The sequence below is a fragment of the Sinohyriopsis cumingii genome, chromosome 8 (genome assembly GCF_028554795.1).
Source record: "Sinohyriopsis cumingii isolate HCF-2022 chromosome 8, ASM2855479v2, whole genome shotgun sequence".
Taxonomy (NCBI): Eukaryota; Metazoa; Mollusca; class Bivalvia; order Unionida; family Unionidae; genus Sinohyriopsis; species Sinohyriopsis cumingii.
In genome coordinates, this window is record NC_142968.1 from 100235072 (window position 1) to 100252242 (window position 17171).

A 17171-nucleotide genomic window follows, 5' to 3' on the forward strand; every position below is an offset into this window, starting at 1 on the left:
GCAGAGCGAGCGTATTCGACCTGTCACAAACGTCAATACTGTTAGATTCCCTACTATCGAACTACACTAAGATAAATACCACCTTCCACTGGAGAAGTAGATAGGGAGGCTCACTTCAACTTGCCGTTAACAACAACAACTACAACAAACTCCGTAATGAGTTATATTCGTACGTAGGCCTGCTAAGGGGGAAAGGAGGTGACAGAAGGAAAGGGATAGAGGCAATTGAGGATACCAATATTCAGGGAAAGACGATCGAGATAATAACAGAAAAGGAAACTCCACCAACGAAAAACAGAAGTAGAAGAAAACTTCACTAATAATCCCGACAGTCACAATTGCAACAATAGCAATACCAGTGCCTACATCAACATTATCCTCAGGAAAAAATACACCCACTGCACAAAATAACACTCAGGATAAATAATATAAAAAAATAGTTCCTACCACCACTGTACTGCCATCACCACCAAAAGTATCGGCTACAACAGTGACACAAACGATGTCGATAATTTCTACAACCACCGCTATAATAAAAGAACAAGTAAACCTGTTACAGCTAAAGCCTTTGCACCAACGTCATCGAATGCCAAGAAAAAGAAAAAAGGAAAGAAAAGATCTGTACCTTCGCCTACTTCATTAGACGCTCCATGGTTAATACCGTCAGGTAAATCAAGCCTGAAAACAAGACAGAAAACCCGCCTGACTGTCCATCAAAGAACAGACTTGGTCAATTAATTTTTGACCAAGCTGAGTAGCGTGAGATTGGATTTCTAATTAATGACCTAGTAGCTGCGTCATCTCTCACAGATGAACGGAGCCTAGTGCTGGAAACCTACCAAACAACACGAGACCATGGGAAATTTAGCTTACCGCTTGAACCTAAAGTTCAGAAGGCGGCTTTAAGACTATTAAAGTTGGGAGAAGAATTTATCATGACAGCGGTACCTCTGGCGATACTAATATTCATTGAATTGATCAAGGTCCACGCATGAAAGTTTCATCTATCCAGGTATAGACAGAATGTGGAGGCTTAGTGGTCGGAGATATGTCATACCCAAAGATGACTGAAGGACTTGTCAAAGGGAAGTTAATGCCGCTTGATAACCTGAAGGGACTCTTGTTTCTTGATCAGGTTTAACCTCAGCCCATGTCCGATACCGGTGGGAAATTTTGCATGGATGAATCTGGAAAAGTTCACCGAGGAAATGCTCAACAGCTACAAGAACATCAGATGTTTTCTCGAGGTCGACATTTATTATCCACCAGAACATCACGAAGAGCATAATGATTATCCATTATCTCTAGAAACTTTAACGGTGACCAAGGCATGCTCAGTCCTCACATTCTCGCCATGAATACTAACCTCGTGTGCGTATGAGTTAACGTGCCTAAACTCGTGCGAAATTCACACACTTGTGTGATAGTTCGTTTGTATGTAAGTAAGTATAACGTTTGCATATTAACACTCCGTCTCTTTTACAAGATCCAGATGTTTTACTCTTTCCAAGAGTGTCATAATGATGCATAGTTTTCCCATTTTGCAGTATTCTGCCAATCTTCTTCTTCTTCTTCTTCTTCTTCTCTCTCTCTCTCTCTCTCTCTCTCTCTCTCTCTCTCTCTCTCTGCACGGAATTGACGATGGATGGCAAAACTGACTTATATGGAGTTAAAGTCATGTGAAGACTTTGAGTGTGATGGATTAAGGTCGTTAATGGCCAGTCGGCCGGTCTTTTACGATAGGTTAATGTACACAAAGTGTATTTATGAATTTTTGGTAGAGTGAGTCACAAGTGTCCACTCGAGAAGTGTATAACCTTGCTACATGCAAAGCACTCACTTCGGGATTAATCGTGTTCTCTACACACTATTTAATTATTCGTTGAATGGGAGGTGCCATTGTACGCATTAGGGGCCGTCCATTTAGTAGTACGCATGGAGGAGGGAGGGGAATTAACCCAAAAGCATACTCTTGCGTATGGGGTGGGGTCTACTGATAATGTACGTACTCATAGGAAACGGGGGTTGGGGCCTCGATAATAATTATTTCATACGTAACCTGTTCGGCTGGGTTCAGTCGACGTTTGAATTTGAGCGGACACTAGACATACTTTTTAAAGTTATGCAGCTTGTTTCTTTCATGAAGCCAGACATTCGACGTTGGTGGACTAATCTTTTATTAAACACGTTAACAGTATTAATCCTTGATCGTTTCTGCGTAGATTAAATATAGGCCGTTCCATAGAATTGGGGTGGGTGGGTGGGTGGCGTCAAGTGTACGTACGCAGGTGGTGTGTGTGTGTGTGTGTGTGTGTGTGTGTATAAAAAAGTACGCATGTGTACAGGGATGGGGAGGGGCCAAGCTTTGCCAGATTTTTCCGTACGTACTAAATGAATGGCTCCTTACTGTATGCATCGCTTACTTCTTAATTGGAAAGTCAAGAAACGGGAAGGGTGTAGAAGTCCGGCTGGAGTACACAAGCGGCATCGGAAATCTACTGAAACGCTATTTTGCTATTTTGCCCAGTTATCTCATTTCGGGCTGTTCCCTACTACAAATTATGCGTAAGCCACATGTTGTAATCAGGTTCACACTCAGCAGATACGAATTTTCCAACTCAGTGCTAATTTAGAATTGAGTGTGAATAGTGTAGATATCTTGCCCAAAATGTTACAAAACTAATGTCGGGTCTAAGTGACCCGTTAACCTTTTTTGTGGTCCTAATTATATAATATTCAAGTAATCGTTTCGAACGGTGAACAAATGGATCGTGGTTGTGTACTGATGGAGATATTATCGAAATATTGTATGCAATATCGTAATTAGCCCTTATAATAACCCAGGTGTAACCTCCGATGATAGGAACAGGTACGGCCTCAGGTGTTGGCGCAGTTCAAACATGCACCTAGTATGCCCCTTGGTGTTGTCATGATAAGTTAGGTCAAAGTAGACCAAACCGTGACTAGTTGAGACGGCAAATTCCAAGACTCTCAGCTCGTTAACATTCAGCGTGGCTAGTGGGACTGGACATCTCTATACTTTTCCCAAGGGCTCTGGGGGTTATCTCTGACCAGTAACGTACTACCGGAAGGGGGGGGGGACCGAGGTCTTGGGGCGCCAAAACCACGGGCACTAAAGGTCTTCGGGCGCCAAAACCCTTTTGGGCCTTCATCGTCGCCATTTACCCTTAGTACGCCACTGCCTAAGACTTCTGAAAGTTGGTCAGCACGAGTGGTCCAGTCGTCCCTCACACTCGAGTCCCTTTGAAGCTGCTGACACTATCATCTCACCCAGTCCCATTCAAACTGTTTGGCCGTGTAGATATCTCGTCACTAGTTGCTTGAGTGGAGGCGGCTGCTTAGTTGTAGTCTTCTTGTCCGTTGGTCTTGTCGGGGATCTTTGGTGCTGCTGCTGAAAGTGGTGGGTGGAATAGTATAATTTTAAAACTGTTGTTGTGCAGTACTTAGCCTCCTCTCACTAGTAGTTAAGGGGGTCACTTTAGCGACAATGGGATTTTAACGTTGAAATAGGGGGTTTGCACTTTGACGACAATGGGAATTTAACATGGGAATGTCACCTGGAGGTCAATGGGAACTGAGCATTGGGTGGCGTCATGGGATTTATAGGATCAAAAACTTTTTATAGGGTGAAATGTATTTGAAAAGAGGACAAATATGTTCTAAAGAAAGACTCACATAGAATAGAGACTCGAAAAATGAAAAGCCTATTGTATGGGTTCAAAATATGTATTCAAGTATATACATGGGCTATCTGGCCTGTGCTTTGGTTAAAGTACTATCTATTTAATACATCCACATTTGGACATGAAACAAACCTATTTACGAGTTATTTAGTTCTTGGTTCTAGTAAACTACTGTTTAAAATTAAAGTTCACGCCTTTCTAAAATCACTTCATATACAACGTGTTTACATTAAATGTTCATTTGTAAGAAAAAGCTAAAATAAAACAAGAACCAATCAAATAGGACAAAGTTCATGTTTCTCTCTCAATCCATCGCACATGTTGTTTAAAATCTGGTCAGCTACCATTTGTGTCCCAGCGTAGATGTTTCCCATCACGTAAATCTGCTGTTATGTCCAACGTGCTAGGTACACTTATCGGGAAGCAGATTAAGTACAGTCACCGTATTCCTCCCATGGAGGTACAACATATGCCATATGAATGGTCACTTTTCCATATGTGATGTCAAATTTTTCTCTCATCGTCTACACGTCTTCTATAGCCCTCAAAAGTTTGGAAGTATTTAGTTCTGCAGGTGTGCTAAACCCGAGACATACAGACGAGTTCAAACTGTCGTGATACATAGATAGGCTCAAACGACCTCGATCTTTGAGTTGGCAATAACATTTTAGTTCCTCTAACAGTGAGTCAAGTTGTCCATAATGAAACCTGCTACCTCCTCGGCTGGAACGTCAGACGCGAAGTCTTTAAATTTCACCGTGAGTCATTTGGATGCTAAAATACTCCTTTAGGTCTACTGAATCCTTTCCCTTCTTGGACGCACTTCGCTGTGATGGTATGGTGGTGAAAGAAGTCAATGATGTTTGTTCCTTCTCTTTTTTCATCTGCGTAGAGTGATTCATCTTTCTCGTCGCTTGTCCTCGCAATGAAGTGTCGTTCTTGGAAGTCGTCCCTTTTTATACTGGGTGATATCATAAGGTAAAGTTTTGAGGTCTGGAAGTTGCACTGGTTGTACGTAGTTTGTCATGGTATTAGTACATAAACAACTAAGATGTGGTACTGCATTGGCGATGTGATCGTGAGGCATAGAATCATACACGAGTTTCTCGTTCAACTTGAGTCTTACGCTCGATACTTGCTGTTTGAATGGATTCATTTTTCTCGACTGACGTTGGTAGTGACAATGAACTATCGGTCTTGCACATTGTCCCTTTTTATATGCTGACCAATATCGACGTAACCGTGGGGCAAAGTGAAGTGGTTGGGAAGCCTCACTCGCTTCTGGTACACGATTTGATACAGTTTTTTCCAAGGGTCGACTGACGATTTGGTGAGTGGGTAAACGTACAATCTTGTGCGGTTCGTAGGTGGTCACTTTAAAGTTTCCATCCTGTCCAGACTGCAAGGCTTCTTTCAATGCGCCAAAGTTCACCACTCGACTGTTGCGATAATTGAGTCAATCCTTTTACTTTACACTCGGTGTGCACTTCTCCTTGTTTGTCCCTGTATTCATAGCCGTAATTTTTATTACCCCCACTAGCAAAATTTAGAATCTTGTCGTCGGGATGTTCGTCTGTCCTGGCTCCTAGACGGTCTCCTTCGATGTCAGGGTGACGTTGACCCAGGCGATCGATGTAGATGCAACTGTCCGTGTCAAAGTACAGCACGCGATCTTCTAACAGTTCTAAAGTTTCGTACAATTTAAAGCTGCATGGGCTGTCACGTAGGCTGCAATGATGACATTTCCAGGGGATTGAAACTTTAAGTTACGCGGACGTGAAGGTAAACATACATTGGTTACCTCAGTTTGCTGTCTTTGTGTTCATTCTAATCATGCTTGCCTTATATCTTTGTGTTTTAGAGATCATATTTCTTCTGATGTAAATACATACATCAATGGACATACAGCTTGGGTTATCATCCTTGAGGTTCACTGTACTTTAGTTTATTTACTTCATACAAACCCCAAATTCACTAGTATGAAAAACAAACTACCACTCAATACTATATCATTTCTCTCTCTCTCTACCTATGCGAATGTGTGTATGTCAAAATGTCCAGGTGAGAAAATATTTTGTATTGGTCAGTTTCAAAACGCGAACAATAATGGCACAGAAGAAATGTTACGTTACACAACACAGGATTTAAGTTCACACTCCAGTCAGTCTAAACTGCAATGGTAAAAACGCAAGAGCCTAGGCAAAACAATGCGTCAGTCGTTAGAAGCAATTTTATTGACCACACCTATTTTCTACCACCTTTGCTTCGAATCTCTTTCTTTCGCGCCTCGCACAGTGACAAGATCAGACGTATTTTTCTGCGCCTGACCACTACACTACTTGCCTTGAATTCAGAACCAAACAAATGTGTCATTCATTGTAAGCGACTTCATTGGCTAACCGATATTTTCCACCGCCTTAGCTTCAAATCGTTTTCAGTTGTTATTCGCACCGCGAGAGGATCAGACGTGTTGTTTTTTTTGTAACTGACCACTAGTCCCTTCACAAACAATAAAACTAATGCACAATCGTACCATGGGCGCCTCGTGGAAATAATTATGGCATGTTTGGATGTACTATTCTGTGAGAACTTTACATTGACGTTTTTTGCAGAATGATTTTAGTAGACTGTCTCCGGTTCACTCGTGATATTTTACAATAGTCGGTTTTTCCTATAAGAGTGATTATTTCATTGAGATGTCTTTTTGAAATTTCGTAAGGAAAATATACCATACAAATGAAAGAGTCGTGATATTTTTAAAAGTAGGAATAACATTCTCTCTTCCTCTCCGTCATAGTAATTTTAATCGAATTCTAATGGCATACGTTCCCGTTTGAAGATACCTCTCCAAAATTGTGATCAGTAGTCACCATAATTACGTGATATGTTCCGTTTGTCATGTTTTTTTCTTTTCAGAAACTTACACCCTAAAAATTGTAGAACGATTTTTTTTCACCTACCATCAGTAAATGGTTGGATGAAATAAAATCTTGAGTTTACTTGAGCTTGTACAACTCGGGTATCTTAGTTTTATCCTATTTTGGCACTGCAATGTGTCACTGAAAACATTTCTAACATTAGATCTACCGTTTTTCAGAAAGGCAACAAGTACGCGTCTTTTTCAAGAATGACGCGAGTGGCATTGCAAGATATAACTATGAGGCACCGTAGCGGACAAAAGCTGGTCCAATTAGAAAGTTGCAGTTGAAATTTCGATGTCGTGTGTCAAGATATCCAATATCACGTGTTGGAGGAAACTGCATGTCCTTAAAGTTCCATTTTCTAGATCGAGATTTTAGATTTTATATGTCGAATTATACAGTGGTGGTGTAAAGTTCTATTTCCTATGTCGACGTTTTACAGTGTCTATTTTGAAATTCCAATATCATATGTCGAGAATCCCTAATCCACACGTTGTATGTAACTGTTTGTGATGAAAGTTCCATTTCATATGGTGAGTATTAAGATTTCATCGGTTGAATTTCACGGCAACGAGAAGCAGCCTCCTTGTTTAAAAATAACGCGGTTCGATCACTAGAGCGACCTCTAGCAAAGAAATTCATAGTAATTCTCAACCTGTGAATGTTAACTTTCAAACTGTAAATGCATGAAATGTAATGGTGCATCATAACTGAATACAAGAATGATGTATCTTAATACTTGATATCATTTTGAATTGTTAAAGTGGACATTGTGTAATGTTACTTTTAACACCAACACATCATTTCACCACATAAAAATAAAAATGCTGACGAGCACAATAAAATGTCCAACCACCGCTGTGTAATTCAACCAATGCAATCTAAAAACTCAACATACGAAATGGAACTTTCAGCACAATCAAGGTGATTCAACATGTTAAACTGAAACTCTCGACATATGACATTAAAATTTCAACAACCGCCGAGTAATTCAGAAGATACAATCTAAAAACTCGATATTGGACAAAGAATTTTCAACCAGCTTTGTGTATTTCAACAGATGAAATCTAAATACTCAACATATGAAATGGAACTTTCAATGTAAACACTTTGAACCAATATGTAAATAAGGAATATTCAACGTATGACATTGAAATTTCAACCACGGCCGTGTAATTCAAACGACACAATCTGAAACCTCGACATCGAAAAATATCTTTATTTAATTTTCAACCACTACTGTTAATTCAACAGATACAATTTAAAATCTCGACCTAGAAAATGCAACTTTAAGGACAAGCATTTTTGATACCATACGTGAAATTGGGATTCTAAACATATGCCATTAAAATTTCAACGGCAACTTTCTGACTACACCAACTTTTGTCCGCTACGGCGCCTCATATATAACCTTGACTATGGTTAACTCTGAACTGTAAAACCAAAGCATGCGTTCAGAAAATATGTAACAATATTCGACCCATCTTCTCTCAGTTTAGACTGTGGATAGAACAAGGCGCGTTTTGGAGCTGGGTTTTTTTTTTCTCCCGCCCTTAGATATGTGAAAATTTTGCAACGTTGTTTGTAGCGTGTGATGCGAAACACAGGACATCTCTTAAATTTGGGATATGTCAGTCGACGATAAATATCACACTACCTTTTTTATGAAATTGATGAATTAATGAAAACAATGAACATTTTTCAAACAGAATGCATGGTTCTCTTCATTATCTGTGTCCTGTATTACCGAAAGAAAAGAAAAAAACAGAACCAAAAATTAAGTCCTACGTTTGTATTTTGTTCGTTTTATTATATATACCATTCTTTCTTTTTGTAATGTTAAGTCTGTCTGCACATCTCTGAAAATACTCCAGACTAAAGTGTCGCCCGTTCTACTCTCATCCAGTGCAGTAACACTTGTGTGCGTGTGCGTGAGTGCGTATGTGTGGTATAGAAATTATGTTTTACAATTTAGTAGCCCCAAACGTGACTTTCAGAATAATTTAGAACAATGACTTGTTAGCTTTCGCTTACACACATATGGTTTGTACAAAATTATAATAAACAAAGAAATAGCAACCAATGATGTAAATCATTTAATTTTACTGTGCAGGTGTATGTCATCGTTGTTAATTTTGGCGATGAAAAACCAGTGGCAAACATCAAGATCTAAGGCAATGGAAGTCGAGTCGAAGCAGGACAGCAAACTTTAGCAAAACAGTCAAATACTACAAGAGCACGAAGAAGAAAGAAAGAGGGTAACACAGAATGAAGAAGGAGTAAAGAAGAAAACGTACAACGACTTTCAAATTGCCAATTTATATGAGGTTCTTCCCTTGGCTCCTGAAGACCTCTTTCGATGAAAGCTCTATCCCCACAAATTCCCCACAACCCTAACTCAATCCTTTGTATACCACCATCAAAAGTGAAAACCGAAAGTAAACACAGCGTGACCCAGACATGTATAGGGTGCCTGACACCCAGCTGATTGACAACATTTCGGAAAATCAAAAGTACACCATGTACACCAACTTCCAACTTTAATTAAAAATAGTAATGAAATTATACAACTCAAAGGATTAGGAAAATTACACTAGTGGCTTACACGCCATTGGAATAGATTTCTGTCCACTAGTACAACTGGGCTTGATTTGGTCTTACGCGCTTTGCCGTTTCTGCGCGTACAGCTTTCCTGTGGCGTTTCACGTTCCGCGGGTCCCTTGCCTCCTTATCTCGGCCGGACATGTTCATGAATTAAAAAGTGCGACATTCGCACATAAAAGTGGGACTGTATTGGCTCCATACCTACAGTCCCGATCAATTGAAAATCTCGACCTTCGAGACTTAACCACTCATGAAAGCACTAGTTGCGTAGTCGACTTGAATCATTTAATTGATTGATTGATTGCAAGACAAACTTGGTACCTTTTGTAGAGCTTGAAATATAAAAAAAAATAAACAAATTTAAGCACTTTGCTCTAGATATTTTCTTTTGCAACAACAGACTAAACAACATAAATACCGTTACAACAATACAAAATCTTACATCTTCTATAAAAAAGAAACACATTAAAAATAGAATTAAAGATTAACAATGGCTAACCAACAAACCGAATTTAACAAATGCAGTGACTTGTGTAGAAATGTCTCTCACTTCGGGAAGGTATGCAAATGTAATCTGCGATGCACCATCAACTTGAAAAAACATATAAACAGAGAGAAACCTGAATTCAAAATTCAGTTTTTTCAAAATTATTTGTACATACCTAAGCATTAATAAAGAGAGGATGAGGGAAAATACACAAAAAAAAGCTTTGATATTTCTGGGTAGAAAACAAATATGGGGATATTCCTAACGTTCTTAACCAGCTATATATGTTTGGACTTGTCTGTGGTATATCCACAAATAAAGAAGTACGGATTTCTGGTCACGTTGCAAGTGTGTGCGTGTTTTGGAAAAAGGTAACAATTGGATATACAATTTTCTCGTGACGCTTACAAAGTGAAGTGTTTGTGCAAGTGTCAAAAGCCAAAGTCATATAACTTTTGTACGACTTGTAAAGATTTCCACTTTAGAAAATGTGAAGTATCACAAGTTATTATCACAAACAGAAGTGGAACACAGGGGCTTGACAGTTGTTGTTTATATACATCCACATAGTGGTTTGACAGTTGTTGTTTATATACATCCACATAGTGGTTTGACAGTTGTTGTTTATATACATCCACATAGTGGTTTGACAGTTGTTTATATACATCCACTAAACCTCGCAACTTACTTGCTCTGTCTCATACTTTGGACTTAGGAAAGATCACCTTTGTGGGTGCAGCAACAGTGGTAATAGCAGGAGGAGACGCAGTCGCTACTGTCGAGAAAGGGTAGTTCTTATAAACATGGGTTTAGTATTTTTTTGAATATCAAATGAAGTATAACGTTTGTCAAAACAGGGTTGGTAGACATAGTAGAAGTGACTGAGAGAAGGAGACATCGTTGTCGGGTAGCGTGGTTTTCTGGAGTACGTACGTGTCCTAACGGCACAGTGCCGTCTCTAGCTCTCTTGAGGACAACAACTGTCTGTTTTTGTTTTTCTTCCAACTTTTTTTTTCGTGGTAGGGTTTGAATCTAAGGGTTGTCAAGATGCATGAGGTGCTTAAGACGCAATGCTTTCGATGGGTTCCTATATGTTTAGCTTTCACTTGCCCTTGTGAAATATACCAAGTCATTATGACAACAAGAGGTAGAGAAAGTATATATGGAGAGAACTATGGGCAGCCGTCGCCGCCAAAATTACATTAATCAAATGATCTAGTATAAAATCAAATGATTCAACCTGGCAAATGAAATGATAAATCCAGATTCCAAATGATGTGGTGTCGCATGAAAGGATTTAACGAACAAAACCGAATGATGAATTTAGATTCCAAATGACGTGGTATTTAATGAAATGATGTAGAGTGAAATGAAATGATTTAACCCAGCAAACGGAATGATGAATTCAGATTCCAAATGATGTTGTGTGATATGAAATTATGTAGCATGAAATGAAATGATTGAACCCATAAAATGAAATAATGAATTCAGATTTCAAATGATGTGGCGTTAAATGAAATGATCTGGTATTAAATAAAATGATTTAAAGAACAAAACGGAATGATGATATCTGTTTCCAAATGACGTGCTATTAAATAAAATGATGTAGTCTAAAATGAAATGATTTAACTCAACAAATGAAATCATGATTTTAAATTCCAGATGATCTGGTATTAAATAAAATGATTTAAAGAACAAAGCGGATTGATGAAATCTGCTTCCAACTGACATATTATTAAATGAAATTACGTAGTATGAAATGAAATGATGTAACTCAACAAATGAAATGATGAATTCAGATTCCAAATGATGTGGTATTAAATTAAATGATTTAAAGAACAAAACGGATTGATGAAATCTGCTTCCAAATGACGTAGTATTAAATGAAATTATGTAGTCTAGAATTAAATGATTTAACCCAAAAAATGAAATGATGTATTCAGATTCCAAATGATCTGGCATTAGTTGAAATGGTCTGAAGAACAGAATGGAATGATCGGCTCATATTCCAAATGATGTGGTATTAAATGAAATGTATGGAAAGTAAACGGTGTGATCAAAATGTAAATCAGCTAGCGTAAATCCAAACAAACACGGGTGGCGCTGTTAGCCAGACTTACAATCAACAGGCGTATTTACAGAATTCGGCTGAGATTTTTGCAGACGACATTTAACAGCTAAAGTTAGTGTTTCTTCTCATTTGATATAAACAAGAACTATGTTTTCCAATCAGGATAAAGTGACTATCCACATTAATGAATGTCTGCGTGTATTTTATTTTAAAATCTGCCTTGTACTGCACGAGTTTTCAAGGCTTCATCTCGGCTAGATCTATCAGCTAAGGAGATTAAATCTTCATCTTATTTGATCACTAGTAATTACCATGTTTAATGACCTAACGTAGCATACGCACTAAAGCAACAATTTGTTGCCCGCCACTTTTTGTATGAAAGCCTTTTCATTCACACACACACACACACACACACAGAAGAAAGCTGACCATAACCGGTTATGGACATTATTTAGATTGTATCCATTTCAAACGCCTGTGACGAAAGGAATGCTCTGATGGTTCTTCTTTAACATCTGTAGGTAGACAGTTCCAAATGACTGGACCCAAACTATTTTTATACAATTCCATTTCGGGCTTAGAAAGAAGAAAGTTATAGTTTTGCATAGAGCGTAGTATTGATAGACCAGAAACTGTATTGACATTATTTGTCCTTTTACTGAACATATCGTGTATATAGTTTGGCGTCGAATCATTAGAAACTAAGTCTTTATACTTTGAACAAATCTCTTTTAGAAAAATTACCACGTATGATGTTGTCACTCCTATTTATACGTTTTGTACTTTAAATCTGGAATTTAAAATCATGATTTCATTTGTTGAGTTAAATCATTTCATTTTAGACTACATCATTTTATTTAATAGCACGTCATTTGGAAACAGATATCATCATTCCGTTTTGTTCTTTAAATCATTTTATTTAATACCAGATCATTTCATTTAACGCCACATCATTTGAAATCTGAATTCATTATTTCATTTTATGGGTTCAATCATTTCATTTCATGCTACATAATTTCATATCACACAACATCATTTGGAATCTGAATTCATCATTCCGTTTGCTGGGTTAAATCATTTCATTTCACTCTACATCATTTCATTAAATACCACGTCATTTGGAATCTAAATTCATCATTCGGTTTTGTTCGTTAAATCATTTTATGTGACACCACATCATTTGGAATCTGGATTTATCATTTCATTTGCTAGGTTAAATAATTTGATTTCATACTAGATCATTTGATTAATGTAACTTTGGCGGCGACGGCTGCCCATAGAGAACAAACTTTCTGAATCAGCAATCGAGATGAAACGATTTCAGCGAGAGAGAAGAAGAACGTAAGATGCAGCGACGTGACGTATCGCCGCACACACGAAAAGAAGTGTTCGCTCAAATCGAAGACATGAGTGAACCAGAACCAAAACCTTCCATGTCTGCGACCAGACAGAGAGAGCCTATTCCAATCCAAAGCGCACCAGTATCACCCGAAAAGTATTCCCACATTCGAGAGACGGAAAAGCGCTCCTCTAGAAAATTTAGAACTACGACTTTTACTTACACTGTGAAGTTTAAAGATTTCAGGTCCGACGTATCGCTGGAGAAAGCAGAAGAGTTCATCACTGATGTATGGGATTCTTTGTTAACCACACTGAAACGACAATGTGAAACCAAAGAAGACGATCGCTTGAGACTATTTATCACTCTGGATGTCTATGTATCCTTTTAACTTCCTCTATTTGTCAAGTCCAATGGTTTAGCCATTTTCCACCGCAACATTTGCTGTAACGCGATTTTTTTTTTCTTCTGGAAATAATGTTGGCATAAAGAAGCAGGGTATACCTATAATACAACCACAAGTGTTTCCTTCCACGATTTTGGTATTTATCTTTCTTACAGACTATATAACATGAAAGATATAGAAGTGCAAAGTTTCGACATCAGTAAAATCACAAATATCCTAACAAATAATCTTAATAAATAAAATATACCACTTCTTGTCCATACGAAAAATAATTGTATTTGGACAAAAATCACAATCTTTTGTTTTCCTGCTATAACTATTCTAAATTAATCTCACTGCGTTCAATAAACGCAAAGCATATGAGATGTACTGGGATCGGAATTTCGTTTCTTGTATTAGATAACCGAACATTAGAATATTAAATAACCGGAAGGAAGTCCCAATAACGGAAGTGGCCGACATCATATGATAGAGAAGCATCTGATAGAGAGTCACCGGTTAAATCGATCAAAATGGTAAGCACTTAAATTTGTTTTGTGTTGATTGAGGCAAAGATAAGGACAGGAATTCAATCTTTAATACACATTTATACCTTCATTTTTAATGAATTTGAGATAATCATTTTGATATTGTTAATATTTCTAAGGAACTTGAATCCTCTGCGTCTGGTATACTGGCTTCTGGGTTTAGTAGCTAAACTGCTGATTAAAGTAATTTCACACATTGTCGACTTATGTAAATATGGCCAATTTCATGAAAAATAATCACCAAGATGATGAACTATTCATTTGTTGGCCATGAAGGCATCATGTAGCTTTCAAATTATTTATAAATTGGAGCAGCTTCGGGACATAGTGCTTGCATGGGGAAAATAATGATATTTTGAGTAAATATTTTTAAGGTTAAAATGATTTTGACTTAGTTTTTGATAGTCCAGTACATGCATTCTACATTTTTTTCTTAATAGGGTTTAAACTTTGTGCTATACGTGAATCTTTCCTGTTTATAAATGTACAGAATATAAAACCTGTTTGATCTTCAATATGCCCCTACAAACAAAACCACTAAAGGGTAATTGGGATGAAATATAAACATCGCTGATTTAATATGCTAGCTGTATCATTGTTAAATTGATCTTGAAATACATATTTTGTATGTTGAACCATCATGTGACCTACAAAATATGCATGACCTTGTGAGTCTTAAGCAGGTTAAAAAGAATTGTTTCTTATCTTTTTTCATAACTACATAAAGAGACATACCTGATGCATAAACATATTAGAAGTAGATTTTAATTGTCTGATATTTTTTCGTACTGAAATGTGCAGTAAAAGCAATGAAGAACATGAATTGAACTCAGTTGTATGAAATTTTAAATTCTCAAGTTTGTGTCTTTATATTTTACAGCAGTTTGTAACTCTTCATTGTTGCTCTGAGTTGCAACTTAAATGGTCACATCTGCAACTATAAATTCAGAATTATTGATTGAAAACTGTCTGCCGGATGCCAGAGGAAAACTTTCAGAATCATAATGCATCAGTTAGAAAATAGCATCTGCACATTCCTTTTACCAGCATTTACCATATTTTAAACAAACAGTTTGTCAGATGCTATTTAGTTCACTTTATTGTCCATTTTCGGTTGAGAGTCTTGTGGTTTCTACCTCAAGTAACCATCTTTATGCATGGTCAGTCAAGTGTAGAGCCTCTAACTAATAAGTTTAATACATAACCTGTGCAGTCATATATGGACTGGGTAGACCCAATATGTTTGTAATGTATCTGTGTAACTTGCTCAGATTATGTGCATACAAAAGTGTTCTCATTTGTTTCTTGATGATGTTTACTCATGCTCATATACAGAGCTTTTAAAGCCTTTAAATAGGTATGGAAATGTCAAATGAGTTTTACCTTGAAAAACCTTACAAAAAACAACCAGCATTGCTGAAGTGGTCAACATTAATATAATATTAACGTTTAAATACCTGTCACTGCAGAAGTTGCAGCCTTGGTAGATTTCTCTGGCAGCATAAAATCCAAATTATATTTCTAGTATTTTTAAACAATAAATATATTGCTGCGGCAAAATCATAAGCATGAACTTTTTGTTGCAAACAGGAAACCTTCACTTCAAAATAAATATGTTCCAATTACTATCAAAAATGAAACGTTGCTTTTATTTAAGCTTGTTCCTGACTTCCTTTGATCAAAGGTTGTCAGCTTGCTTTGGTAAAGGTGCATGTATTATTGAAGGCAACTCTAAAGGACCAAATGCCCATTTGTTATTCTGAGGCAACATAAAATAATTGTAGAACATTGAGACAGAATTTGTTTTTTCATTTGCATAGTGTGTGTGTGTGTGTGTGTATATGTGTGTGTGTATATATATATATATATATATATATATATATATATATACACACACACACACACACACACAATGATTGGTTCTTCATAGGTAATCAGTTTTCTTTGAAGTTTCAGTAAAACTATTTTTTCTAGGATATTTAAAAAGAAATGGTATTGCCATTGTATGATCAATTGTAGTCTAACGTGTAAACAACAAGCTGTTAATTGATTATCTAATTTTTGAAATCTGGAGAATTTAGGCCAGATTTGGAATGTTTTTTTTAGGTGTTATAAGTAATAAAGGGATCAAATTCAGTTGATGATGGCTGCTGAATCTTTGATTAAAAATCAGCTGACCAATAAATGATTTTTTTTTTGCAGCCACGAAATTTTGATGTGATTCACCTTGTGACTACTGAAGTTTGATAGGTACATGGAGTACAGTTCATGTTTTAGAGACACATCCTAAATGAATATATTTTTTTATTAACTTAATATACTGATGATAAATGCTGATATACAGATTTTACTTTTCATGTTTTAGGCTGGTGGATTAGAAAGGGCTAAAGCAACCCAGAAGATCAGAGATACAGACAAGGAGTCTCTGTTTGGATATGTGTATGCTGTATCTGGACCTGGTATGTTACAGTTAGAGGATTTTCCTAGGCTTCAAAACTTGCTACCCTATCTCAGAAAATGTTTTGGGTTTTTTTGTGTGGCTCTACTGGTTGGGACCACTGTTGGCCAAGTTGTCTAAGGTTCTCCACTTTAATGATCATTGATATCTCACCTGCCTGCGTGTGTTAGGGTCTTGACTCTGCCAGTATGGGTATGTGAGGATATGTGCCAGTAGTTTCCCATAGGTCATTAATTCTTGGGGTTTTCTCACTTTCTTCCCCTCACCAGAAATGCTGGCCACAATGTATAGTCTGTTACATGCTGAAAAAGATGTTGAACCCATAAAAACCCAAAACACCAGAAGAGGTTATGTTGTGGCATGGTGTCCATTGTCAATTTGCACAAGTTTTCTTAATGCTGTTTATCCAAAACTGTTATGAGGATTGTCTTAAAAGTTTACATGTTCATTGTAAGGTCTGGTTGGTCAGGAATGAAAATGGATTCCACAAACATCAGGTTTGGCTCTCATGGTATCCTTCTTGAAAATCTTTTTAACCAGTAAAGTATTGGTCCATTCAAGAGTTGTAGGTATTAACAAATTGTCCAGCACTAAATTCCAAGGATATAAAATTATGACAACTATAAATGCAAATGTTTTCTGATAAATTTAAAT

At 37.2% G+C, this 17171-nt stretch overlaps 1 protein-coding gene across 1 annotated transcript in view; it reads left to right on the top strand.

Moving 5' to 3' along the window:
- The first annotated feature begins 13951 nt into the window (after positions 1-13951).
- LOC149794236 (V-type proton ATPase catalytic subunit A) overlaps positions 13952-17171 on the top strand; it is a 35364-nt gene continuing 32144 nt past the window's right edge. Inside the window, exons 1-2 of the mRNA XM_089968366.1 lie at positions 13952-14047; positions 16425-16518. Of these exons, the coding sequence (XP_089824492.1) occupies positions 14045-14047; positions 16425-16518 (97 nt within the window). The 5' untranslated portion in view covers positions 13952-14044. The remainder of the gene's footprint in view (positions 14048-16424; positions 16519-17171) is intronic.